Below are 27,209 nucleotides of genomic sequence, written 5' to 3'. Positions count from 1 at the left end.
TCCCTCATATGTAGGTACGCATAGGCGGGACATACACATAGTCTGTACTGTAAACATGCATGTATGTAGTTACTGTATCTTCATGCAAGCTAAACGTCATAACATTTTTCACATTGGTGTGGAAATACATGCATACTGTCTTATTCAGCGTGTAGTAAAACATGTACAGAGTTGTGATGCTGTCGTCTCTCTGTGACGGCTTTCATCAGACTCGTTCTGGTGCGGCGGGACAAGCTGGTGTCGACCCACATGACTCGTCTGAAGGCCCGGCCGCGACAGCTGGACGTCGACCCCGAGTGCCTCCGCTGGACTCCTGTCATCGTGACCAACACCGTGGTTTCTGACGCCGATGGAGATGACGACGACGATGAGGAGGACGAAGAGCCAGAGAGGGACAACCACAAGGAGGTAACTTTAATCTGTTTACATGCTTTATTTGGAGATTACAGATTGATGGTCTTGTTTTTATGGATTTTTAATTCAATTTTGTGTGCTTTATCTGTAAATAGATAAAACCAAGTCACAAAGTCCCACCCATTTCCTGGCACATGCGCCAAGGGAGGAAGAAGAAGGAGGAGGAGGAGGAGGAAGACGATGACGACGACGATGAAGATGATGAGGAAGAGGAAAGGAAGACCTTCTTAGGGTTTCCCCTTAGCCAAAGCTCTCCAACGTCTACTCCGCTCCGCTGTCCACCCCCTGTCCAAGAACCGCCACGACCCACTCCCCCGACCAATGGAGAGCGCAGACCACGGGGACGCCCACCGAAGAACTGGCCTTGGGGCAAGGTGAAAGACAGCGCACGGGTGGGAAGGCCACCAAAGATCCGGCCCGTGGAGGACGAGGACGAGGAAGATGAGGAGAGAACAGAGGGAGGGAAAAACGCCAGCTGCCCCCCCTCGCTCTTCTCCCTGGACAGACAAACAGAATCCACAGCTTTTCGCTCACTGGACTTGGCCCGGCATTCCCCCATAACCCCCACACGGAGAGGGCGACCCCCGAGGAAAAAGAGAGGTCCAAAGCCCAGACTGACTGAGGGACCTGGAGAGGGCCTGACGCAGCTTCCTGTGGTCTCTAAGTTAATTGACTCTCCACCTGTCCGGAAGAGCTGCTTCAGTGAGAGCAGCGAAGAAGAGGATGATGACGAAGACGATGACGACGAAGATGACGACGACGACAGGAGGGCATGCTCCCCACCCATCCTCACTAAACCTGCCATGGGGTTAAAATGCAAGGTAAGAAGATTTTAAACTGAGTATTTTTTCTTTTTTCTGTTACTCTTTACTGTTGAGTATCAATCCCATGCTTGTATTTGCCCAGATAACAGAGCTGCACAGTAGACCTTTTTTATATGGTCTCTGTCAGTAATATAAATAATGTTCCTGACTGAAGTTTGGATAGAAGAACTGACTAACTATTCTATTATACCATCTGCCTGTGCTGCTGCTGCTATACTGTTGGCAGAGAAAAAGAGAGAGGGGGGGGGTGGGTCTGTCACAATCTCTATGTTAGTTAAACCATTGCTGTTTGTCGACAACATCTCATTAAACGGCAGCCAAAATGGTGAAAATGTTGCTTCTCTACATGTTGGTATGTTGTAGTATGTTATATACAATCACTTTGATAGTAGAGTGTGTGTTGGGCCTGCAGCTAACGATTATTTTCACAATCAATTAATCAATAATCAATTTGTTTGTTCTAAAAAATGTCAGAAAATGTTGAACAATGACGTTCTCAAATAAGCCAGTTAAATCGATTATTAAAATTGTTAATGGTTAACTAAGTAATTGATTAAATGTTGCAGCCCTAATCAAAATATGGCATCATATGAAAATTTTACAGGTAATATCTAATCAGCCCTGGATCAGCCCTAATTTGACACTTGAGATCAGTATGAGGACAGCCCTACTTGAAAAAGGATTTATGTCCATCCCATTAAATCTACTATAATCATCTTGATCTCAATTAGTCCAGTAGACTTAAATGTCTGCAGGCTTTAATATTCGAAAGCACACCTAATTTCCTCTCCGTTTCTCCCAGAAGCCTCTGAGGAAACGTCGTTTTCGCCAGCGCAGCCACCCTCACAGCAGCGTGGTGACGGAGACCATTTCTGAGACCACAGAGGTGTTGGATGAGCCCTTCGTAGACTCGGACTCAGAGAGGCCTATGCCCAGGTTGGAAGAGGAGACGCCTCTGGGCCACCCACTGCGCCGTTACCCTCCAGCCCGCTCTGCTCTGAGGTTGTCGGACCCAGCGCCCAAAAGGGGGCGACACTCCACACTGTCTGATTCAGAGGAGGATGGTGAGTATATGCAGCCAACCAGTTCATCCATCCCATTTGTTTTCCAAAACAACACTTGTTTACTGTCATTGTAAAGCAAAGACACCAAAGCTTTAATGAAGCTCAAAGTAGAGAACTTGTTTTTGTTATGGAATTCCCCATGAGTTGATGTGGAATGACCGATGTAAACTTATATTTAATGACTGTTGCATGAGAAGGGTGGAGAGCTTTGTCTAACACTGGCTTCTCTTCTTTTCTCCTGTCAGAGCTAACGCCAGTGCTGCAGCCTGCTTTGCCTGTAACTCCGTCAAATACCCTAACAACCAATTCTGAAGTCCCAGTCAAGAAGAAGAAAGGCTGGCCCAAAGGAAAGAGCCGCAAGCCACTGCACTGGAAGAAACGTGGACCTGGTAAACCACCTAGTGGTGGGCCCAGTGCTGCTGCAGATAGTCAGGGCTTAAGTGGAGACCCTCCGCCTCCCAAAATCAAGATGAAGCCTGGCCGCAAGCCCCGTAGCTGGTACCTGCAGCGGGAGCAAGAGGAGGCAGAAAGGAAGGAGCAGGAAAGACAAAGACTGCTGGAGCCGCATCTGGATAAAGATGCCCAGTCGCTGCTGACAGACGATCGTAACAGCAAGCGAGTCTGCAGAACCAGCACGGACAGAGACAACAAACCGAAAGACTCAGACGAAGAAGATGACTATCTCCCAAAGCCTGTCGAGACGAAGGTGCCCAGGAGGCGAGGGAGGCCGCCCAAGAACCGCGCTCTCTGTCAGCCACCTCCGCCTGCCCCCAAACCACCTCCCACCTCTGAGCCAGAGGAGGAGGATGAGGAGGATGAAGAGGAGGACAATGAAAGAGTGTGGGAGGAGGAGAAACCTAGCCGTCCACCGTCACGTCCCCTGCTGTCCCCTTCTTCCTCCTCTTCCACATCAGCACCACGGCCCCCGCAGTCACAGTCACGGCCTCAGGACACAGATATGGGCGACAGAGAAGAAGACGATGACGATGATGACAGGGAGGAAGAGGAATGTGGCAGCACGGCCAGCGGTGGTGGGAATATCAACAGGAGAACTGCTGTCACAACAGGTTCAGGGAGCAGGCGCAGTGAAGACCACGATGCGGACGATGAAGGTGATGGGCACTTAGAGGAGAAAAGCAACAGCAGCAACAACAGCAGTAAGAAGAGAAAGAGTCAGGACTCTGAAGATGACGACGACGACGAAGATGAGGAGGAGGAGCCTGCCTCCCGCGCAAGCTCTCCTCCCGTCAAAGAAGAACCACAAGGTGGAGAGGCTTTTTTAGACATGGAGAACAGCGTGGCCAGGGACTATGTCAGCAAGCAGGAGGAGGAAGAAGAGGAGGAGGAGGAGGCTGAGGAGGTGCAGGAGACCAAGTGTCGGCCCTCCTCGGCCGACCCTCAGCAGGAGGAGAGGCGGCGCAGAGAGCAAGAGGAGTCTGCTGCAGCGGCTGCAGCCGTGGAAACAGTTACGGCCATGTCTGTTCCCTCTGAGCCCATGGAGCTCCAGCCTCTGCACCCGGATGACAAGGACGTCACGCTGTTGATGGAACCCCAGCACACGCATCCACACTCGCACTCCCACCAGCACTCAGACTTCAAAGAGGAGTTGGGCCACCATCACTCGCACCACTCCCATCACCACTCTAATGAGCTGGACCTGGAGACCATGCAGGCTGTTCAGTCCCTGACACAGGGGGAGGCCCAGGATGAAGAGACGGAGCCCCAACCACACCACGGGGCATACCAGGACTGTGAGGAGACCTTAGCTGCCTGCCGAACACTGCAGAGTTACAGCCACACGGGGGAGGCAGAGGAGGAAGCCCTGGCTTTAGTGGAAGAGTGTGGGGCCTCCCAACACAGCAGTCCCCTTCCTAATCCCCCAGTGCCACCCCTGCCCAGTCAGTCTGTACGCTCAGTGAACAGTCCAGGGTTACCATCAGGAATCATGGACACAGGACCAGCAGGGCAGAGGGGAGGGACTCCTGGACCCACAGGAGCAGGGGGCAATGGTGGAGGTGCTGGAACGGGTTACACCCAAATCACACCAGAGCACCCCAGTTCTCTGTCTGCCCCATCCCAGCAGAACATGGAGACATCGCCAATGATGGACGTGCCGTCTGTGTCCGATCACTCACAGCAGGTGGTGGACAGTGGCTTCAGTGACCTTGGCAGCATAGAGAGCACCACAGAGAACTACGACAACCCCAGCAGCTATGACTCTACCATGGGTGGAGGGGGCAATGGAACAGGGAGTGGGGGCAACGGAGGGGGAATGAGCGCTGCTGTAGTTGCAGGAGCTTCCACAGCTTCCTCATCAGCCTCCTCTTCCTCCAGTTCAGCCACCCCGTCCTCCTCATCCCAGTCAAACAGCTGCTCCTTTGTGCCAACCCCCAGTCTCGCATCATCCACAGGCACTGGAGCATCCCAGATCGCGATGGGAAGCTGCAGCCTCATTCAACAGACCGGTCCGGGTCCCACTGGGCCTGGTTCCAATAACGTAGGCAGTGGTGTACCTCAACCCCCACCACCTCCACCGCCATCCAACACCCCCAGCTGTGGCATTAAGTCTCCACAGAGCTGTGGTGTTATTGAAAGACCTCCCAGCACCAACCAGCAGCAACAGCAGCAGTCACAAAAAAAGGTTTCTCAGCAGCAGCAGCAGCAAACTTCCAACCCTCAGCCTCCACCCTCGGCACCGCAGCAGCAGCAGCAGCAGCAGCAGCAGCAGCAGCAACAACAACAACAACAACAACAACAACAACAACAACAACTACAGCAGCAAGCCTTGTCCCAGTGTAGCATGGGCAACGGCTTTGCATCCACTCCCATGATCATGGAGATCCCAGAGAGTGGAGGAGGAGGGGGCCGCACTCTTTACGAGCGCATGGGTCAGGACTTTGGCACAGGGGGTTACCCGCAGCCTTCGGCCACGTTCAGTCTGGCCAAGCTGCAGCAGCTCACCAACACCATCATGGACCCCCATGCTATGCCCTACTCTCACTCAGCCTCCGTCACGTCCTACGCCACCAGTGTTTCTCTGTCCAGTCCTGGGCTGGCCCCCTCACCCCATGCCCCCCTCTCTCAGGGCCAGCCCACCATGACCCCGCCTCCTAACCTCAGCTCTGGCTCCATGAATCTGGGCTCGCTGCAGCTGCAGTGCAACATGCCTACCACCAATATTGGCCTTGGACCACCGCCACACACTCAGAGGCTACAGGGCCAGATGGCCACTGTCAAAGGCCATATTTCCATCCGGTCCAAAGCCACCCAACAACTGGCCCCTGCCCCACACCAGCAGCAGCTCTATGGTCGCAGCTCAGGGGCTGTGGCCATGCAGGGCACGCCGCGCACCTTGGCCGTGCAGCGCGGTATGATGCCAAACCTCATGCCGACGCCGGCACCGTATAATTCCATGAACATGACGCCCCTGAACGCCATGTCGGCCGGCTATCGGATGCCCCAACCGATGATGAACAGTGGTTATCATGGCAATCCCCCTTACATGAACCAGCCCGCTCAGTACCCGATGCAGATGCAGATGGGTATGATGGGAGGGCAGGGTTATCCACAGCAGCCTATGCAGCCCAATCACCATGGCAACATGATGTACACCGGCCCCTCCCATCACAGCTACGCTGGTGTCCCAAAGCAGTCGCCGTACATGAGTAGATGAGCAATCCTGAACTGAAAAAGGAGACATGAGGCCAGAGTTGATACTCGCTGTACTCTAAATGTCCATAACTCCTGTTCACCCCTCTCCAGTGCCTCAGCAGGCACCAGTGAGTGCAGGAGAAGGAAACAGAGAGGGTCTTTGGGGTTCCTGTTTTTCTGTGTTGACATTTTGTCCCTTTTAATTTGGACTCGTATCCTCTCCCCTCCCAGCTGGCTGTGTATGGGGGCAAGTCGGTAGGATTCATGGTGTGTACATGGGCCACGACTGTGCCGCGCTGCCTCAGGTCAGGCCTACACAGTCCACGAGAACTGGGACGACGGGGAAGGTTCCACAGAGACGGAGCGCACAGGGCGAACCTTGCTTTGTCAGACTGCAAATGAAAACTGAACATAGTCAACCATGCACACAATCTTTTAACTGATATAGGAAGCCTTACCGTAAAAAAAAGAGACAGTGAAACGTTGTAGGTGGACGTTTTTGTTTTGTTTTGCTCAACATGATGTTGAATTATTTTTTGTTGTTGTCGTTTTTGTTCTTTTTTTTTTTTTTTTTTTATACTCGTGTGCAGTCCGACATTTTTATATGCTTTTGTCTTTATATGTGTGTCATTCTGTGACGGTGAAACATCCTCATGCTCTCTCAGAAATACCCAGCCATCTCTGTGTCTCACCTGGTGAGGCAGCTTTTCACCCGGTTCCAGGGGTTTGAGGTGTTGAGCGCTTTCCACGGTCTCGGTCTTCCTGGAATAGACAGTGTTGTACCAAAACACGGCAAAGACACGAGCGCGTTACTGTCTTGTTTTTTTTTGTTTTTTTATGTCCATAAATGAAACAAGTAGCATTATTTTCCAGTTTGCCGCCTCTCTGAAACGTTTTAGATGTAAATATTCTGGTACTTCCCAATATCCAGCACATGTATACACACAAATGAACACAGACCTGGGCTAGCTGTCGCCAACAGGCGGCTGGCTCGGGAAGCATTCAGCTGTCCCACACTCCACTCACAGACAGTGTAAACAATGTCAACCTTTTTTTTTTAGCAGTTTAGGAAACGCAGAAGTAACGGTGAGACTTCTTCATAGCTGCTTTAAAGGAAACTACGGCCGATTCTCCCTCCCTTAAGTGTTAGTGACCTAAGAAGGTGGCGGAGTCCGCTTTTGAATTCTGTTAAATCTCTACGTTAGTTTACTTTCTCCAAAAGTTCTGCACTCCCGTTGGCTAGAAATGAGGCAGTAGACGGTTAGCCTTTGTAAAAGGCGTGTGCCTAAATGCCTGCTCTAGTGCATGGTCTGGCCTTCACATATAAGGCACACTCGACATACAGAAGCAGCGTCAGAGGTGAGTCGGTGCTCGACGTCCCGTTGGCTTTGGGCGTCCAAGTCTCGCGGGTGAAACGGTAGACCTTGTTGTTCCATGTACCAGTATTCAAAGTCAAAAGAGGAGTTTTGATTTTTCTTACAGACCTGACATTGCATACTTTATTTGTGTGTACTGTTGCGTTCTGTACGTACGTATTGTTTTTTTTTTTCGTTCTGAATTTTATCAGACTGGGCAGCTTTCTTTTATGACACGAGCTGACTCTTTTTGACTTAGAAAAACCTATTGTAGAGAAAATGTTTTTTCTATAATATAAAAAGGAAATTCTGACATTGATATTGGTACTGTCATTTTTTTCCACTTCTGTTTCAGGAAAAAAAATAAAATACAATACATATTTTTTAGCTCGCCTCTTGGGTAATGATTACTAAGAAATTCAAAATTTAAAAAATTACCACTCACTTTTAGTGACTTTAAGATGCCTTTAACCTCTCCATTCCATCTCATCTCTAGAATTTTTCTATCTTTGTGTAGTATATTAATGCTATTTTAAACAAAATGACAAATATCTAAAGGTCACTTGGCATTCTTTTCTTTTTTTTTTACTTGTGTGTGTATAGGATGACTTCCTTACATTTAAGAGGCATGTAAAAATGAGCTCAGTATATTTCTGTCTGTTTATATCGCTTCCCTTTTTGTATCCTTTGTAATTGTACATGTTGCGTTGTATGCTAAGAGATGGCGCAAAATAAAGAGAGGAGGGACAGCTGGGAACACAGTGAAGGTTGATCTGCACCCAGCAGCCTCGACTCTCGATTCTGTCCCTGTATGTATTTCCATTTATTTGTTTATTATTATTTTTTCCTTTTCTTAGCAAGTACTTTCAAAGAACTCTGTACATTTTAACATAAAATGAAAATAAATTATGTTGAGCCATTCACGTTTCCCTCGAGCCTTTTATAATTTCAGTTTGATTGCAGTAGTCGTCACAGTTCACTCCTGCGAGAGTTACCTCTGAACCTGTGGCTTAATTAAATGAAGCTCATTTTCTGACACAGACGTCCTTCCTTCATAAGCTTAATATTTAATGGGAAGGACACAAGACTGTCGTTAGATGTCTCGTGCGGAAAGAAACTAAACTCTTCCCGCTTAGTATCCAAGTCTCTGGAACACGTACAACATAACAAAAGTTAAAAGGCGCCAAGCTATGACAGTTTGATTTAGTCTTAAACTTCCATTAAGTTCTGTATGTCTCTTGTAGTAAACATAAACTTTTTTTTTTTTAAAAGTTAAAGAATTGAGCAGATAAGCAAATAAGTGTGTTCATGATACTGTGTATTATAAATATAATTTATTGGTTGTCCCTCCAGTCTTTGTAAAGGGTTGCTATAACCACCTGTGGCCACTAGATGTCACCGTAGGAGGTGAGTATCAGCAAGCATGTTGTTCTTGGAAAAACTTTAAAGTGGGGACACGGGTTTCATCTCTTCACCTGTTGATGTTTTTTGTCTCACTTAGCTTCACGTTTACCGTAATACATCCACACACTTTATGATGGGAAAGATTCAAGCCTGTTGAAGTCATTGACGTCAATAAAGTAGTTTTGAATGAAATATTAGCATAGTATTTGTTGCGGCTTCCAAACACAAACCTTTTAGCCGCTGAGAGTTTATGAGGTTTGGGTCCTCAGGTACGTAGATTTGTGACGCGCTATAGTAGATTATGATAAAGATACGCTGAGATCCAAATATGCTTAGGTGCATTTATTGTAACAAAACAGCACAGAGCTATCACAGCGCAGCAAGGATGGATAAACGTGAAAATGAGACTGGCGGATTAAACAGGAAAAAAGGGTGATAAATGAATGAATGAGTAGCGGTAGTGGTCAACAAAAATTACGGCTACTCCCAACCCTGACTCTCTCTCTCTCTCTCTCTCATCTGCGTCACCGGTGAGTGCCCACCTTTACGCACACACACTTCCGCACGCACACACGCCCACTCCCAGGTGAACCACCCCCTCTGCAACACACACACACTCTTACACACCGTGCTGCTCATCTTCAGCCTGTATGTCTCTTACACACCAGCCCCTAATTATTAGGTCCCACATAATAATTCACATTTCAAAACACAATAGGAGACATAATAAATCATATCAATTTCAACGATAATGCAAAAATGTCTAATAAATTGCTCAAGTCCATGAAAAGTCATTACAACGAATATTCCTTCCTCTGGTCGTCATGACCGATTAGTGCAAAGTCCATCTGACGTCCGAAAACACAAAGTCCATATAGAGGTCAGCAACGTCCTCATGCTGCCTCCTCCTTCTCCAGCAACAAACACACCTTGGATATGGGTCTGTCCAAGCAACTGGTTCTTGTCTTAATCCGAATTTGACGCACAAATCCCTTGCGATCTGGAAAAGTTTGCAAGACACGTCCCATAATCCAAGAATTACGAGGTGCAGTACTGTCCATTAGCAAAACTAGATCTCCTGCGACAAGGTTTCTCTGGACTCCAGTCCATCTCTGTCGTTCCTGTAACAGAGGCAGGTACTCCTTTGTCCAGCGCTTCCAGAACAGATCAGATATGTACTGGACTTGTCTCCATCTTCTCTGTGCATACAGGTCTGCTGCTTGGAACTCTCCAGGTGGTAATGAAGGCTGGTTTTTAAGCAGTAACAGATGGTTCGGCGTCAGTGCTTCCAGGTCGTTAGGATCTGTGGAGGCCTTGGTGATGGGCCTGCTGTTAATAATGGCTTCGACTTCGCAAAGAACTGTGTGGAGTCCCTCCTCATCCAAGCGTTGTACTTTGAGAGTGGAGTTCAGGACTTTCCTCACCGATCTAATAAGCCTTTCCCACACTCCTCCATGATGTGATCCAGCAGGGGGGTTGAACGTCCACTTAATGCCCTTTTGAAGTAACACATCATGCACCTGTGCCTGGTTCCACTGCGCAATCGTTGTTTTTAGCTCACGTTCTGCACCCACAAAATTTGTCCCATTATCAGAGCGCAGCTCGCGGACCTGTCCTCTTCTGGCTATAAAACGCCTTAGTGCATTTATGAAGGAGTCAGTGTCCAGAGAAGGTGCCACCTCGATGTGAATAGCTCTCAATACAAGACAGGTAAATAGGACACCATACCTCTTCACTGTACTCCTCCTGCTCCTCACTTCGATGGGTCCAAAATAATCAACCCCTACACATGTGAATGGAGGTTCATCAGGCTTGAGTCGGTCTGTGGGCAAGTCTGCCATCTGCTGGCAAACTGGAGTGGCATTAAGTCTTCTGCAGATGGTGCACTTGGACAGAACTCTCCTAATGGCAGTACTTGCTCCTGTCATCCAGTATTTCTCCCTGAGCTTGGACAACGTGGTTGCGGCCGCTGTGTCCTACCTCTTGATGTATATTTCTCAGCAGCAGGGTAGAAATATGAAGGTCTTTTGCCAGAATGATAGGATGCTTAGACTCCAAAGGCAGTGCTGCTTTGCTAAGCCGTCCTCCCACACGCAAGACTCCATCCTCCAGCCTTGGACACAATTTGTGCAGGTGACTATTTTTCTTGACATTTTGTCCCTTTTCCAGACACGAGAGCTCCTCAAAAAACTTTCTCTTCTGGCAAAACTGAATTATGGCCAGCTCAGCCTTGTCAATGTCCTCCACTGTAGGAGCTCCCAGAACAGCTGCACCTTTAAATGTGCACCTTTCCTGCTCCATCATTCTCTGTTGCTGCATGCTCTCTTCACTCTGATTGGCTATTAGCCTTTTTCTCTTCCTGATACAGGACGACAACCATTCCTTGTATTTCAGCCACCACGCCACAGCTTTCTTTAATCGGATCCACGAGGAATAATGATGGATCAGGTGAGTAGTGGGATCCTCTTCAGCTTGTACAGCATTGACAACAGCAGTTTTCTTCACCTCTGGATCGTCCTGGGGGAGATGACTCACAGGCTCAGGGTTCACAGGCCATTCTGTTTCAGGTTGGCAAAGAAACGGAGGTCCTGTTAACCAGAGTCTGTCCTTCAGAAATGCCTCCACTTTGAGCCCTCTGGATGCTGCGTCTGCTGGATTTGAAGCTGTATCCACGTACCTCCACTGAGCGGGGTGAGATGATTTCAGGATCTCCGAAACACGATTGGCAACAAACACCTTAAATCTGGAGCTTTCGTTGTTAATGTATTTCAGCACAGAAGCACTATCAGTCCAAAACACAGATTCCTGAAGACTCATGTGTAGTTCTTTCTTCCACAGGACATCCATGCGACTGGCCATTGTTGCAGCAATCAGTTCCATTCTTGGAATTGTAACTGTCTTCAGTGGAGCAACACGAGCCTTTCCCATAATGAAAGCACTGTGCATTTGGAGGTGCTCATTCTGTAACAGCAGGTAAGTGACTGTACCATAGCCTTCCTCAGAAGCATCGCAGAAATGGTGTAGTTGTGCAGTAATAACATCTCCAAACTCCAGAGGTTTTAGACATCTGGGCAACTCAAAGTTGTCCAGTAGGTGGAGCCCTTGCACCCACTTAAGCCACTCTTTGGAGACAGTCTCTGGTATGGGATCATCCCAACCAACTCCTCTTCTGCACAAATCCCTCAAGATCCTTTTTGCTGTCAGAACAAGGGGACTTAACATGCCCAGAGGGTCATAAATGGAGCTTACAGTAGAAAGGATGCCTCTGCGGTTGAGTGGTCTGTCCTTCCATACAATTTTGAATTTAAAGGTGTCTGACTTGATACACCACTCTACACCCAGCACTCTTTCAATGGGCACAAACTCCCGGTCCAGGTCCAACTGCTCCATGCCTTTAGCTCTGCGGGGCTCTGGGATGGTCTTGAGCACTTCAGATCTGTTACTGTGCCACTTGGTCAAACAGAATCCCCCTTTAGCGCACAGAGACATGAGCTCATGACAGAGGATCAGTGCCTCCTCCTCTGTTGCAACTGCCACCAAACAATCGTCCACATAAAAGCAGTGCTGCAGCTTGTCCACTGTCTCCTCCTTATGCTCATGTCCAAAATCCTCTGCACATTTCCTGAGGGAAAAGTTGGCGCAGCTAGGGGAGGATGTAGCTCCGAAAAGATGTACCTTCATCCTGTATTCACATGGTGCTTGGTTCAAGTCTCCTTGTGACCACCAGAGGAATCGCAGCAGATCAGCATCATCTGGGGGCACTTGCACCTGGTGAAACATAGCTTCTATGTCAGCCATGATGACCACAGGTTCCCTCCTGAACCTGGTCACAACTCCAATCAGTGAGCTGGTTAGATCGGGCCCTTGCAACAGCTCTTCATTCAGAGATTGTCCTTTGTAACTGGCACCACAATCAAAAACAACTCTGAGCTTTCCCTTTGTCGGGTGGTAGACACCATGGTGCGGTATGTACCAGACCCTGCCATCACTTCTTTCCAGCTCTGCATCAGGAACCTTTTCAGCATAACCTTTACCAAGTAGACCGTTAATAAAGGTGTTATACTCCATGTAAAACACTGGATCCCTCTGGAGCCTCCTCTTCAGATGGTTTTGACGCTGTTCCACCACTTTCCTGTTATTTGGCATGCTGACGTTTGGATTTTTCAAAGGCAGGGCGACCTGGTAGTGACCATTGACATGTTTGGCTGACTTTGTGACCATGTCCATGAACCTCAGGTCTTCCCTGGACAGACCCACTTGTTCCTCCACAGCAGATTCTGGAAAGTCCATCTTAAATTGCTGTTGCCACAGTTCATCCAAATTTACAATGGACACACGGTTCACAGTTACTGGCTGCTCACAGTAATTGGCCTCTCCACCGTTTCCTGTCAGTGGTCCATTTACCGTCCAGCCCAGCGCCGTCCTTATAGCGTAGGGTCCATTGTGCTCACTGCGGATAACTTCCAGCGGTTCCATGGCTCGTGGAACATTCGTTCCAATCAGCAACTCAATTCCAGCCTCAATCTGTGGTAAGGAGATGTGTTTTAAATATGGCCACCTTGTCAGATCCTTATTTGTGGGTATGTTTGCTTTGTGGACTGGCATTGACAACTGAGTATACGCTTTTGGCAACTCAATGAAGCTGTCATCTTCAAGTGCTGCCACCTCCAGCTCTGGCACAATGTAGCTACTGACCACCTTCTCCTGCCCCATGGTCCTGAGAAGAATGTTGGCTCTCTTCCCAGACAAATTGAGCTTCTGCTTCAGACTCTCAGTACAGAACACCGCAGTACTTCCCTGGTCCAAAAAGGCGTATGTGAGAATGATTTTATTGCCCTTCTTCGCCTTCACTTGGATCGGCACGATAGGAAGCTTGCAATCCATCTCACCAGCCCCTGTAAGCCCACTGGAAACCAAGGTGTCGTCCACTGTAACCTGGATGCTTCTCTCAGCTGGTTCTGCCGTTGCCACACTATCCTTATGGAGCACAGTTGGATGTCTTAGGCCACACTTCGAGCAGGAAATCTTCCTTTGGCAATTTTTGCTTATGTGTCCTATACACAGGCAGCGAAAACAAGCACCATTTTCCTTCAGGAAGTCAATTTTCTCTTTGTGTGCCATTTTTTCCCAACCGCGCACACACATCCAATGTGTGTCCTCCGGTGCAGCAGGGACAGATCTTCTTGGCTGGTGGTTTTATGTATGTAGCTTTCACAGGTTGAGCTGTTCTCTCCACACGATTCACTGTGGTAGCGAAGCTGGTTCCTCTGATGCTGGAGCGAGGGGGAGGTTTGTGTTTCATTTGTTTAGTTGTTATAACAATGTCCTGAATGTTTCCAAACACAGGGTCTGTCAAGATTTTTACCTGTTTTTCAACAAAGTTGGCAATATCCACAAACCTTGCTCTCCTATTGTACCTTTCCTGCAGGTCACATGCGTCGCACCTCCAGCGGTCTCGGAGTTTGTACGGCAGTTTTTTAATGATTTCCACCATGTTTGTGGGTGTGTCCAGATCACTTAAATACTGCACATCCTCCAAAGCGTTGCAGCATCCACGCAGAAAGAGGCCGTACTCCTGGAGGGCTTTCACATCTTCTGTTTTAATAGTGGGCCATGACAAAGCTCTCTCCATGTATGCTGCTGCCACCTTTTGCTCATTGCCATAGTGCTCTTTCAATAGAGCCTTCGCTTTCACATATCCTCTGCTCGACTCAATGTGCTGACAGCTCCTCACTAGTCCCTTTGCATGCCCTTTGGTGTATTGTTCAAGGAAGTAGAGTCTGTCACAGTTGTTACTGGTGTTTCGCTCAACTCCATTTTCAAATGCTTTAATAAACGAATGGTATTTGAGTGGGTTACCATCGAAAATGGGAATTTCCCTTTTTGGGAGTGCTGAGAGGCATTGTTGTTGCATCAAGAGTGTTGAAATTTCATTTTGTTTTCTCATTATGTCCAGCACACTGTCATTTTGTGATGCATCAATTTGTGTAACATTGGTCACAGGATCTTCAGGAGTGGTTAGATAACGTTGGAGCAGGTAAGAAGGACCTGGGAGATGTTTTATGTCAGGTAAGTGAGTGACTTTAGGCTTCACAACTGTCTGTGTGGTTTCAATTGGGTTGGATTTTAGTTTAACTGGCAGTGATGGGACAAATTCCATAACATTGATGTTAAGTTGTTGTTTTGAGCATGTCTTTTCATAGTATGAGTTCATCCCATCTGAAACCTTTGACTTTGATTTACTGCCAACACTGCTTTGTGATTTTATAACACTTAGTTTTGCCATTTACTCAGCGATTTCATTCTCCAGTAAAAGCTGTTCTCTTCTTTTGCGTAGCTTTAACTCCTCTTCATCCAATGCATGTTTTTCCTTTAATGCCTTTTGTTTTATTGCCAAAATTGCAAGATTTGTTTCAGTTTTTAAGCGAGCAGATGAGCGTGAAGCCAAGGATGAGGAATGATGTGAGCGTGATTTCTTGGTTGCATTTGAGATGCTGTCACAGGGCTGTAGTTCATCCTGAGGATCTTGTCCAGTGGAAACAGGTACTGGAGGGTCAGCAACAGACAAATCCTTACTTTTTTCGACAGGAATTTGTTCTGCATAATTTATTTCCTTTGTTGGTTGCTCAGAAGTATTTGTCTGTAGTGGTAATTCATTTGAGTTTTCATGCGGATTTTCCTTTATCCATTTTTCCACTTGTTCCTTGAATGCATCACTGTAATCCATAATGCTAGAAAACCACTCTTTTTGTTTTTTATGTTCATCATCAGGAAGAAGTTGCAATACTTCGTTGTGCAGGTCAGTGGCCTTTTTACACAGTGCATTCAAGTTATTCAGTTGTGAGGGGATTTCAGTTACATTTTCTTTTGATTTCATGTGCGCTTTTATTTGCGGAATAAGCTCTTTGATTTTATTAACGGCACTTTTGCGCTCATGCTGCAACCGTTCGATTTTATTTTCCATTGCTTTGGCCGTCAGTTTGATTTCCCTCTTTTCACGTTCCATGTTTGAACATTCAGCATCAGCGTTTATTTGACTCATTTTCGTTAGATTGTATTTTTGTATGAAGCAACACAATCACATTTCATTCAAGAGCGTATTCAAATCCATCCATAGACATTGCATTTAAATTCATTGACAGAGCGGATTCGATCCAAGCATTTCAACAAGCAGTAGGTCTTTAGACAACATCAGCCGCCACATGCCGTAAAGTACCGCGGTCACGCCAGCCGTCTTTCGTTTTCCCGTGGTCAAGCCAGCCGCTCCAACATTTCAAGTGCGCCCTTACTGCCGACTTTATGTCAAATACGTTTGCGAGCTGACTGCAGCGTGTGGAAACTTCCGGTTTTCAAAATAAAAGTGAGTATTAAATGTGCCAAAACTTTATTTTTTAAATATGAGTGTTAAGATTTGTTTTGTATTTCTAAATAATAAACAAAAACATTAAGAGGTGTGTCTCATTAAACAAGTGTGATCATTCACTGATTTTGAGCCAGCAGGTGAAATAACCTGGAAGCTACAATGCTTAGGCAGTCTAATACTATGTTTCTGCACTGATTTGGAGTTTTTAAGTCACATGACCTGGAAGCTATTGAGCTAAAATGCTAATATTTACATTAAAAATATTATTAAAAAATATAAAAAGGTCTTAAATGGAATAAAAAAAGGTGTGTCCTGATTAGGCAGTCTAGTGCTATGTGTCTGCACTGATTTGGAGTATTTAAGTCACCTGACTTGGAAGCTATTGAGCTTCAATCCTCAAATTTAATGTTTTATAATATTTTTAATGTAAATATTAGCATTTTAGCTCAATAGCTTCCAGGTCATGTGACTTAAAAACTCCAAATCAGTGCAGAAACATAGTAATAGACTGCCTAATCAGGACACACCTTTTTTTATTCCATTTTAGTACTTCTTATAATTTTTATAATTTTTTTAATGTAAATATTAGCATTTTAGCTCAATAGCTTCCAGGTCATGTGACTTAAAGACTCCAAATCAGTGCAGACATGTAGTACTAGACTGCCTAGTCAGGACACACCCTTTTTTATTCCATTTTAGTCCTTTTTATATTTTTTATAATTTTTTTAATGTCAATATTAGCATTTTAGCTCAATAGCTTCCAGGTCATGTGACCTAAAGACTCCAAATCAGTGCAGAAACATAGTACTAGACTGCCTAGTCAGGACACACCCTTTTTTATTCCATTTTAGTCCTTTTTATATTTTTTATAATTTTTTTAATGTCAATATTAGCATTTTAGCTCAATAGCTTCCAGGTCATGTGACCTAAAGACTCCAAATCAGTGCAGAAACATAGTACTAGACTGCCTAGTCAGGACACACCTTTTTTTATTCCATTTAAGACCTTTTTATATTTTTTCTAATATTTTTAATGTAGATATTAGCATTTTAGCTCAATAGCTTCCAGGTCATGTGACTTAAAAACTCCAAATCAGTGCAGAAACATAGTACTGGACTGCCTAGTCAGGACACACTTTTTTTTATTCCATTTTAGTCCTTTTTATATTTTTTATATTATTTTTAATGTAAATATTAGCATTTTAGCTCAATAGCTTCCAGGTCATGTGACTTAAAAACTCCAAATCAGTGCAGACACATCGTACTAGACTGCCTAATCAGGACACACCTTTTTTTTATTCCATTTTAGTCCTTTTTATAATTTATATAATTTTTATAATTTAAATATTAGCATCTTAGCTCAATAGCTTCCAGGTCATGTGACCTAAAGACTCTAAATCAGTGCAGAAACATAGTACTAGACTGCCTAGTCAGGACACACCTTTTTTTTATTCCATTTTAGACCTTTTTATATTTTTTAATAATTTTTTTAATGTCAATATTAGTATTTTAGCTCAATAGCTTCCAGATCATGTGACCTAAAGACTCCAAATCAGTGCAGACACATAGTACTAGACTGCCTAGTCAGGACACACCTTTTTTTTTATTCCATTATAGTAATTTTATATTTTTTATAATTTTTATAATTTAAATATGAGCATTTTAGCTCAATAGTTTCCAGGTTATTTCAGCTGCTCTCCCAAAATCAGTGCAGGATCACACTTGCTTCATGAGACACATTATTTCTTTCTTTAAAAAAAATGAAAAAATATATAATAAAAATATATATATATTCATACATTCAATACCCACGTTTTATTTTGAAAACCGGAAGTTTCTATACGCTGCAGTAAGCGAGCCAACGCGCTGACTTTCCCAGTTGTCCCAAAGTATTTGCCATAGTGTTGGCAGTAAGGGCGCACTTGAAATGTTGGAGCGGCTGGCTTGACCACGGGAAAACGAAAGACGGCTGGCGTGACCGCAGTCACAAAGTCCCGACATCACAATCCATTAAAGCACGGAGAATATGCGCCACCATCAATGCGCCAATGCAACCAGCGTATTCATTTAATACATTGTCCTCATTTGACTCAATGCATTCCAATCGAAGCGGATTCCTTAATCCACAAACATTAACAGGTTCAGGCCTACCTGTTCCCAGGTAAATGTTTGGCGTGGTGTGGCACTTAGCTGTGGCTCCTTTGTTCTCGGTCTAGTCGGTGCGGGACGACTTGGTTCTTTGATGCGGCTTGATGATTTTCATTAAACGCCTTTTTTGTTGACAAATGTTGCGGCTTCCAAACACAAACCTTTTAGCCGCTGAGAGTTTATGAGGTTTGGGTCCTCAGGTACGTAGATTTGTGACGCGCTATAATAGATTATGATAAAGATACGCTGAGATCCAAATATGCTTCGGTGCATTTATTGTAACAAAACAGCACAGAGCTATCACAGCGCAGCAAGGATGGATAAACGTGAAAATGAGACTGGCGGATTAAACAGGAAAAAAGGGTGATAAATGAATGAATGAGTAGCGGTAGCGGTCAACAAAAATTACGGCTACTCCCAACCCTGACTCTCTCTCTCTCTCTCTCTCATCTGCGTCACCGGTGAGTGCCCACCTTTACGCACACACACTTCCGCACGCACACACGCCCACTCCCAGGTGAACCACCCCCTCTGCAACACACACACACTCTAACACACCGTGCTGCTCATCTTCAGCCTGTATGTCTCTTACAGTATTTTCCAAAATGTCTTGATATACTGAAGTGTTATTATTGTCCTTCATTGGAGATGAGGGCACAAGCCTGAATGATGTCAAGGCACACATACTCCCTTAGCAGAAGAGTAGTTTATTCAAGTGTACTACGAGTATACTTATTTTATACTAAAACTGAGAAGTTTACTTCTTATATACTATATTTTATATACTTATAGTGAATAAGTGAAGTATACTTGGCTTATACTGAAAAGTATAAACAAAAGTCAAACTAAGTACATGAATACTAAGTCTTACACTTATACTTTAATACTACAGCTTATACTTTTTACTTCTTTCTGCCACAAAGTACTAATACTTAGTATATCTTGATCCAAGTACAGAATAAGGTCAAGTTGCTGCCAAGTTTAAATAACATATATATATATATATGCTCATTTTCTGTATACGCATTCATTAATATCTCCAAAAATGTTTTACATCTTCATGGATGTCAGGTTCTATACTATATTCTATATATTCTCTCTACAGATATTATATAAAGGTCAAGTGTCAACTCTGTGAAGTCTGAATGGAAAAAAAAACAACAACAAAAAACTACACAAGATGAAAACTGATACTGAAAACAAAATGTCAGACCAGCTCCATCTGGTAACCAATCAGCGCTCACCTCTGCTGGTGTTTACTGTCGCTCTCCTTCCGCCGTCCAATCACAGCCGTGTTCGAAGTCGGCCACTTCCGTGTTGTTGACCAATGACTCATTTGAGTGGGCGGGACTATATCGCCTCTGCGTGTGATTGGTTCGACGTGAACCCCTCGTTTCCTCGCGTCAGGATCCGCTTCACCAAACGGGAAGCAGCGACTGCAGCTTCGTGTTTCATTTGGTAAAAACGGTTAAAGGCGAGACTGGCACGGAATAAAACAGTCTTCGGTGAGTTATTTGCACTTTATGGACATTTTCGGTGGTTGTTTGTGGACATTTCCTTCACAACAGCGAGGTTATTTTGATGTATTTCCATCTCGTGAAGCGGGTGACGGGGCTTTTCCTCTGGTCATGAGACCGTGAGGGAGGAGGAGGAGGAGGAACAGGGGCTGACTGATGTAGCATCTTGTGAGGAGATGGAGGCCTTCAACCACTGTGTGATAGGAACCAATCACCCTGTTTTATGTTCTAACACGGTCATAATTAAGCGTAGATGCACTTCGTACGGGGTCTCGTCGCGCTCAGTCCGCTATAAACCGGATAGCTAACCGGATAGATAATTCATGAATATTCCGGTGTCACGTTACTGTAACCAAGTTTTACTTAAATTGGTTACGGTACAGTGTATGAATTAAAACCCTGCTTTGTTCAACATATAATAGTTTAAATGTTCCTAGTTAAAATGAACATTTCCGATATCCCGTTACTCTGTCCAGGACGAATGACGTCACTATTCCAAATCACGTGTATTGAGTTTATCATTGCAGATATCTATCTAAACTAAATTGTAACTATCTACTATTCCGGTTTGAGATGTTTACAGTTTAATTCAGACGGCTGAGAATTCCTGGGGGCAAACATATTATGAACTGCAATTATGACTCGTCAGGTGGGGTGAGAATCACAGGGTACCGATACATGGTCCACGATACTAATCGTATCACGATACAACAATACTGTCGATTGTGTTTCGATATATTGCAGGACAATCATATAGCGATTCATCGCAATATCTGTCTAACTGTTCACACTATCACACATATACTTAATAATACTATTTATGATGCAAAATGAATGTATTAATATCAGAAACAGACATTTATTTTCAATTACATCAATAATAGTAACTGTAACTGCCCTAACAAGCGTATTTATATGTAATTGAATGTTGTATTTGATACATTTATTAATGGGATGTCTTGTTACTGTTATAAAAAAAACATTGCTAGCAAACATATATTCTAACACCTCGCTGGCAGCTGTGCCTCAGCTACACACTGTGTTTAAATGACGGAGAAGTCGTGGGCCATGTTTTCATTATAACATGATATTAAGTGGGGGGCCACATGTAATCAATAGATTAGAAGAAATTAGAAGTCTTAAGCAGCAGTTTATCAGAGTTGAAAGTTGCATTGGGGGAAAAACTGATATTTTAGATATTTTAGACATTGAGATATTTGTGTTGTCGTTCACTCAGAAATTTAAAATATAATCTCTCTCTTTTTTTGTCATTTGCATCTCAGCCTTCAGCCAAAATGATCCACAGCCTGTTCTTAGTCAATGCCTCCGGAGACATTTTCTTGGAGAAGCACTGGAAGAGCGTGGTCAGCCGCTCGGTGTGTGACTACTTCTTCGAGGCACAAGAGCGCGCCACAGAGCCAGAGAATGTCCCGCCAGTGATCCCCACACCACACCACTACCTTATCAGCGTGCTCAGGCATCGCATCTTCTTTGTGGCAGTCATCCAGAGCGAGGTGCCGCCGCTGTTTGTCATCGAGTTTCTCCACAGAGTTGTCGACACTTTCCAGGTACCTTTCCAGGTTGTTTTTGGTGCACTTTCAGTTTATTTAACGACTCAATCTGACTTAACGTGCTGGTGTTCTGGATGTTGTCTGTGTCCTCAGGACTATTTTGGAGTGTGCACAGAAGCTGCCATCAAAGACAATGTAGTGGTGGTGTATGAGCTGCTGGAGGAGATGCTGGACAACGGCTTTCCTCTGGCCACAGAATCCAACATCCTCAAAGAGCTCATTAAGCCTCCCACCATCCTCCGCACAATGGTCAACACCATCACAGGTACTAACTATTTACAGTACATGATTCTCACAGTGCAGAGTGAAAGCCACAGCTGATGATAAAAGTAAAGCTGTCATGTGTAACTTTAAAGGTGCATTATGTAATAAATCTAAAGCAACTGGCTGTAAAATCCTCCTAATATGTCACAGAGACACAGGAATAATGTTCATATAACAACAACAACAAAACAGTACAGCCAAAATATTTGCATTAAAAAAAATATTTTGCAGACTGCAAGTCATGTTTATGTTTTGAAATCATGTTTTGGCATGTGGCGCCACCTACCGCCGTCTACCAATCATTGCAGTCAGTAGAGTCTAGAGTCTGCCGAGCAACCACGGGTTGGCAGTTACATCAGAAAACGAAACCCAAAGGACCTCGGTATTTTGAATTTGAATGTAGTAACTGTTTTTGGGCACATTCTTACATCTGGCGCCTTTAAAATATGAACAAATTCCCACTAATTTTAAACCATCGCCACAATTTCACGAACTGCTGATTAAGTCTGTCCACTCGCTGTGTTTTGTTTTAGAGCTCAAGTTGTACAATTACTGCTGTAATTTTGCTGAATTATACATTTTTGCACACATACCAATTAGTGATAGTGAATTTGACCTCTGTATTAAACCCAAGGATGAACACAAACAAACAGACAAATAAACTCATATTCATAATTTAACTTTATCTGTAGATTCACTCAGAATAATAACGCTTTTCCATTATACAGTTCTGGCACTGCTCGGCTCACACAGTCCACGTGGGCAGGAGGTACTGTGAAGTGCTAGAACTGTATAATAGAATAAGTCTCTCTTATCAAAGAGATTTCCATCTCAATGTAACTTCCCAGTAAAATAAAGGTTTGAATTAGTTAATTAAGTCTCTATAGTAGTAAATGTGTCGACTAATTCATATCACACCAATGTGTGTTTTCCAGGCAGCACAAATGTTGGTGAACAGCTTCCCACAGGCCAGCTGTCAGTGGTGCCATGGCGACGCACTGGGGTCAAATACACCAACAACGAAGCTTATTTTGATGTGGTGGAGGAGATCGATGCCATCATTGACAAATCAGGTGTGACTTCAGTAATTGCAAAGACTTACATGGATTACTTTGACACACACACACGTATGTGTGTTTGTATATATGTATGTATGTATACACGTATATGTATATAAACATTTGGAAAAATGTTTTTAGCAAAGCACTTGTTTTTTCTCCTCAGGCTCCACAATTACAGCAGAAATCCAGGGAGTTATTGACGCATGTGTAAAACTGACGGGTATGCCAGACCTCACCCTGTCATTCATGGTGAGTTCACAAAGCTTTTATCTCTGAGTGGATCAGACAAACACAACAGCGTCAGAAACACCAGCTGTCCCTCTAATACTCTGCCTCAGCTTAATTGAATTGTGGATTAATAAAGCTTAATGGAAACATTCTACTCCAAATATGGTCTAAAAGATTAAGGCTGGAAATATACAGGTAAATGTGTTTAGGTTTTTTTCTTTGACCAAACTATTGCTATTACTGCGTTCTTCTCCCAGAATCCCCGGCTGCTGGATGATGTCAGTTTCCACCCCTGTGTGAGGTTCAAGCGCTGGGAAGCTGAGAGGATTCTCTCCTTCATTCCACCAGATGGAAACTTCCGGTTGCTCTCCTATCATGTCAGCTCTCAGAAGTCAGTGTTTTCTTTTTTTTATGTCACATTACGGTGAAAATGCATAAAACTGGATATTTTCAAAATACAAGCATCACGAAAACCTTAGCATTGTTTGTCGTTTGCTGCTGCTTCTTCAGCCTGGTGGCCATCCCAGTGTACGTTAAGCACAACATCACCTTCCGCGAGGGAAGCTCTCAGGGACGATTCGACTTGACCCTGGGGCCCAAACAGACCATGGGCAAGTCTGTGGAGGCGGTGCTGGTCACCAGCCAGCTGCCCCGCGGCGTCCTCAACGCCAACCTCAACGCCTCCCAGGGGACGTACACCTTTGACCCAGTCACAAAGGTACTTTGCACAGAAAAAGAATACACTTTGACAGAATTTCAGAGTGAGTACGTCTTGCAGCTAGAGGTCAGGTTTGAGAAAGATGGATGTCAGACGAGAGGGCCACCTTTGCACCGTGCATCTGTTGTGACGTGCCTGTTTTTCTGTCAGGATATTTTTGACACTTGTTGCCAAAGAAGTAGGTCAAAATGGTCTTACTCCACTTTAACTGCCATCATCGTCCAGACAAAGAGCAACAGGAGAGGATGCACCCAGACACACTGTCTGTTTGCCAGACAGGCACTGAGCAGCAAAGCTGTTGTGAGGGAAATTATAATTTTTTCATCGTTGAAATGCATTAATTCAGTGAGGCTGCAGCGACATGAGTCATCTCGGCTCCCGGAGCTTTCCCAGCTACGTCATGATACAAATGATATCATTGGTAAAGTGATGATCTAATACTTGCCGTGTTTCATTTTGCCGTGTCCAGATGCTGTCATGGGAAGTCGGTAAGATCAACCCACAGAAGCTGCCTAGTCTGAAAGGAACGATGAGCCTGCAGGCCGGGGCCTCCAAGCCTGATGAGAACCCGACCATCAACATCCAGTTAAAGATCCAACAGATGGCCATCTCAGGTACACACACACAAACACACATACATGTGAGGTTTTCATGACCTCAGGGGACTTTGCTTTACATTCATTTCCTGAAGACTCTAACCTTAACCATAATTACTACTGCCCTAATCCTAACCCTGACCTTACCCTAACCCTACCCTCTACATAACACTAAAACACATCTTCACCTTAAAATTTAATCATTTACATTATGGGGACTTGCTTTTTGTCCCCACAAGGAAGATAAGTCCCCATAATGTGACTGTGTAAACAGTTTTAGGTCCCCACAACATCAGTAATACATGGGCACACACACACATTATTTCTTACAGGAATACATTTTAAATGGGAAATAAAAAAAACCCCACAACCATCCTGCTAAACTACAACTGTATCATTATTCTGTGTATCTGTTATATTCTACTCAGTTGAACTGAGAATATTTGAACTCTAACCTCTAAAGCCTTTACGTACAATAGAGGTTTTCATGGCCTGCTCAGCTGATTATCACCTGACTGTGTGTGTGGTCACATGACAGCCACTAGATGGTGCCAACTGTAATAAAAAAAAGCCACTACTGGCACATGATGATGCAATAAAATGTAAGAAAACAACGTTTTATTCTTTGTAACCTTTAATTTTATTCATGCAGACTTTGTTCTGAATGTTGATTCTGTCTGTGTTTAATTAATTTGCTTATTTAACCACTCTTTCGTCTTTTTCTTCCTCTGAATATTTTGATTTCTTTAGTTGTTATGGATTATATTTTTTAACTTCTATCTGTACCTTGCCTTATATACATTAGCCACAGCATTAAAACAAGCATTTGCTTTTTGATTTTATGTTTTATTAAATCATTTAAGATATGACTTTAACCCTTAAACAACCCTTCAACATTATAGTTTAACTTTAAAAGGGCCAGAAAATGTACTGTGAGTTAAGTGCTTTTGCCCATTTTTCCAGAATAACTTTCAATATCTGGCAGTTATTTACAATTTACTGCATGTTAAAAAACTACTTAAACCCCAGCTTTCATGGGTTAAATTTGACATTTAGTTAAAGCGTCAACTCCTGTTGTTAACTCCTCTTATATTCCCTCCTCTGCATTACACTTTTGAGATTTAAATCTCTTTCTCTCTCATGTTGAAGGTCCATAAATCCACCATCATCTCCATGATTGTGTATTGTTGATGCATTGATACTCAAACGGTCACTGTGTCCTTCACCAGGGCTGAAGGTGAATCGGTTGGACATGTACGGTGAGAAATACAAACCTTTCAAAGGCATCAAGTACATGACAAAGGCTGGCAAGTTCCAGGTCCGGACATAAATACTACTGCTGTGTGACCATCGGACCAAACCACGCCACAATGAGACTGAGAAGGTGATGTGAAGGAGGGGAGGAGGGGGGGGGGGGTTGGTACATTCCCTGTGTATATGCATTTCAGGATTTACCTGCACAAAGTGGAGGTGGAAAAGGAGACATTATCACTTACAAACGTCATAAAACACTTGTTTAAATCTAAGATGAGTACAGGACGAACACCGCTCATCCCCATGTACTGTATATTAGTTATTTTCCATGTATACTTTAAATCCTGAGCCCCAATCACACTCAAGCAGTGTGACGCTTAAGTTTGTCAACATTCATTTCATTATTATTATTATTTGTCGTGATTGTCTGGATAAATGTGTGTGTGCATTTGTTTTTCCACTCCAAACAAGAGATATATACGTAGGACTACTAATAAAGCTCCCCAAGTGACCACGACGGACCTCTGCTACATGAATATTTGATCTAACAATGGAGAAGCAGGCGTCTGTTGATTTGCTGGATGTAAAAATGTTGTCTTTGAAGATTTGACTTTTCTATAAACTTCGGTTTGATTTGTGTCCTGATAATGAGACGCATCAACGCGTCCCACGGTGAACGTCGATGCTTTTCCCTCTGTCACTGTGATGCGACGGTTTCCTCTCAGCACACTGACGTCTGTGACGCTGGTACTAACATTTCCCTAATGGATGCAAGTGATATTAACGTAGAGGCACCAAAGGAGAACTTTGGGTGCCTGTGTCCACCTGTTTTTATTCCACTTAACTTATTATTTATTGAACGAAACAAACGGTTTGCCGAATATTTGCATCACAACAACCTCGCAGCCAGAGAAACTGTATAATGTGCAACCCTAATATCTCTTTATAAGCTTATGAATGTCACCATGGAAACTGGAATAATCTGGATACACCTTTCCCGAGAGTCAGTTTGATAAGTAAACAAGGCGACCGCAGCTCGGCTCACGATCGTATCCACTGGATTTGAGGTTCATATATTCAACTATGTATCTGTACAGTGAGTGATGAACAACTCTGGGAAGATCTGCATTTTGTTTTCACGGAGTTTTATCGGTGTGTTTGTTTTACAGCCTCCAGTGGAGTGTTAAACTGGTGTTAAAAAATAAAAATAAATAAAGGTTCAATGTGTTATAACTGGAGTGATGGCTCTAATTACACCGATATTCCACAGAAGTGATAATTTCATAGCATCTTTTATTTTGGTATGTGAGGGTTTTTGCACCTTCACATTAATAGCATGTTACCAGTAAAACAGAGCCAGACTTTTAGTTTGAAATGGACACAGGAAATACAATTTATCAGCTGGGTAATGTGTGTAAATGTAAATAATATGCATGTTGTAATAGAGAAGGGATTTACGATAATGATTTCTTTAAAAACCTTTTATTTGTGACCCTTCATTTCATTAAAAAAAAAGGTTCAATTAAAAACCTGCATGTCAAAACTTATCTCCTCAGAGCTTCCTCACCATGGTGGACCAGATTAACCCCTGCTTCTCCTCTTTCGTTGTGACGTCACCCCTCCCCCTTTGCTCCAGCTGGCTGGAGTCCACTCCATAATTTACTGATGGCTTTAACCCTTTCACAATCTCTCTCTCTCTCTCTCTCTCTCTCGTGCATGTAGACCACACTCAGCAGCGTTAAGTCTTCACAGTTCTGTCATGAGCACCAACTTTTTTT

At 44.2% G+C, this 27,209-nt stretch overlaps 2 protein-coding genes across 2 annotated transcripts in view; both read left to right on the top strand.

Moving 5' to 3' along the window:
* kat6a (K(lysine) acetyltransferase 6A) overlaps positions 1-8,046 on the top strand; it is a 36,890-nt gene extending 28,844 nt beyond the window's left edge. The window contains exons 13-16 of the mRNA XM_083903243.1: positions 210-408; positions 510-1,235; positions 2,041-2,302; positions 2,548-8,046. Coding sequence (XP_083759369.1) covers positions 210-408; positions 510-1,235; positions 2,041-2,302; positions 2,548-5,975 — 4,615 coding nt within the window. The 3' untranslated portion in view covers positions 5,976-8,046. The remainder of the gene's footprint in view (positions 1-209; positions 409-509; positions 1,236-2,040; positions 2,303-2,547) is intronic.
* Positions 8,047-19,629: 11,583 nt separating this feature from the next.
* Positions 19,630-26,543, top strand: ap3m2 (adaptor related protein complex 3 subunit mu 2). The gene is made up of 9 exons (XM_083902935.1): positions 19,630-19,727; positions 21,023-21,307; positions 21,404-21,575; positions 22,510-22,647; positions 22,799-22,884; positions 23,121-23,254; positions 23,374-23,581; positions 24,051-24,195; positions 25,407-26,543. The coding sequence occupies exons 2-9, from the start codon at positions 21,035-21,037 to the stop codon at positions 25,505-25,507; spliced, it is 1,257 nt and encodes a 418-aa protein (XP_083759061.1). The 5' UTR covers positions 19,630-19,727; positions 21,023-21,034; the 3' UTR covers positions 25,508-26,543.
* Positions 26,544-27,209: the final 666 nt, after the last annotated feature.

The sequence above is a fragment of the Microchirus variegatus genome (genome assembly GCF_963457635.1).
Source record: "Microchirus variegatus genome assembly, chromosome: 16".
NCBI classification, from domain to species: domain Eukaryota; kingdom Metazoa; phylum Chordata; class Actinopteri; order Pleuronectiformes; family Soleidae; genus Microchirus; species Microchirus variegatus.
This window is presented reverse-complemented; position numbering and strand designations above follow the sequence as displayed.

Coding starts and splice junctions, on each gene's coding strand:
- ap3m2 (XM_083902935.1), top strand. CDS start 21,035: ATGATCCACAGCCTGTTCTTAGTCAATGCCTCCGGAGACATTTTCTTG. Junction 23,255..23,373: donor TATCATGTCAGCTCTCAGAA/GTCAGTGTTTTC, acceptor CTGCTTCTTCAG/CCTGGTGGCCATCCCAGTGT. Junction 24,196..25,406: donor CCAACAGATGGCCATCTCAG/GTACACACACAC, acceptor GTCCTTCACCAG/GGCTGAAGGTGAATCGGTTG.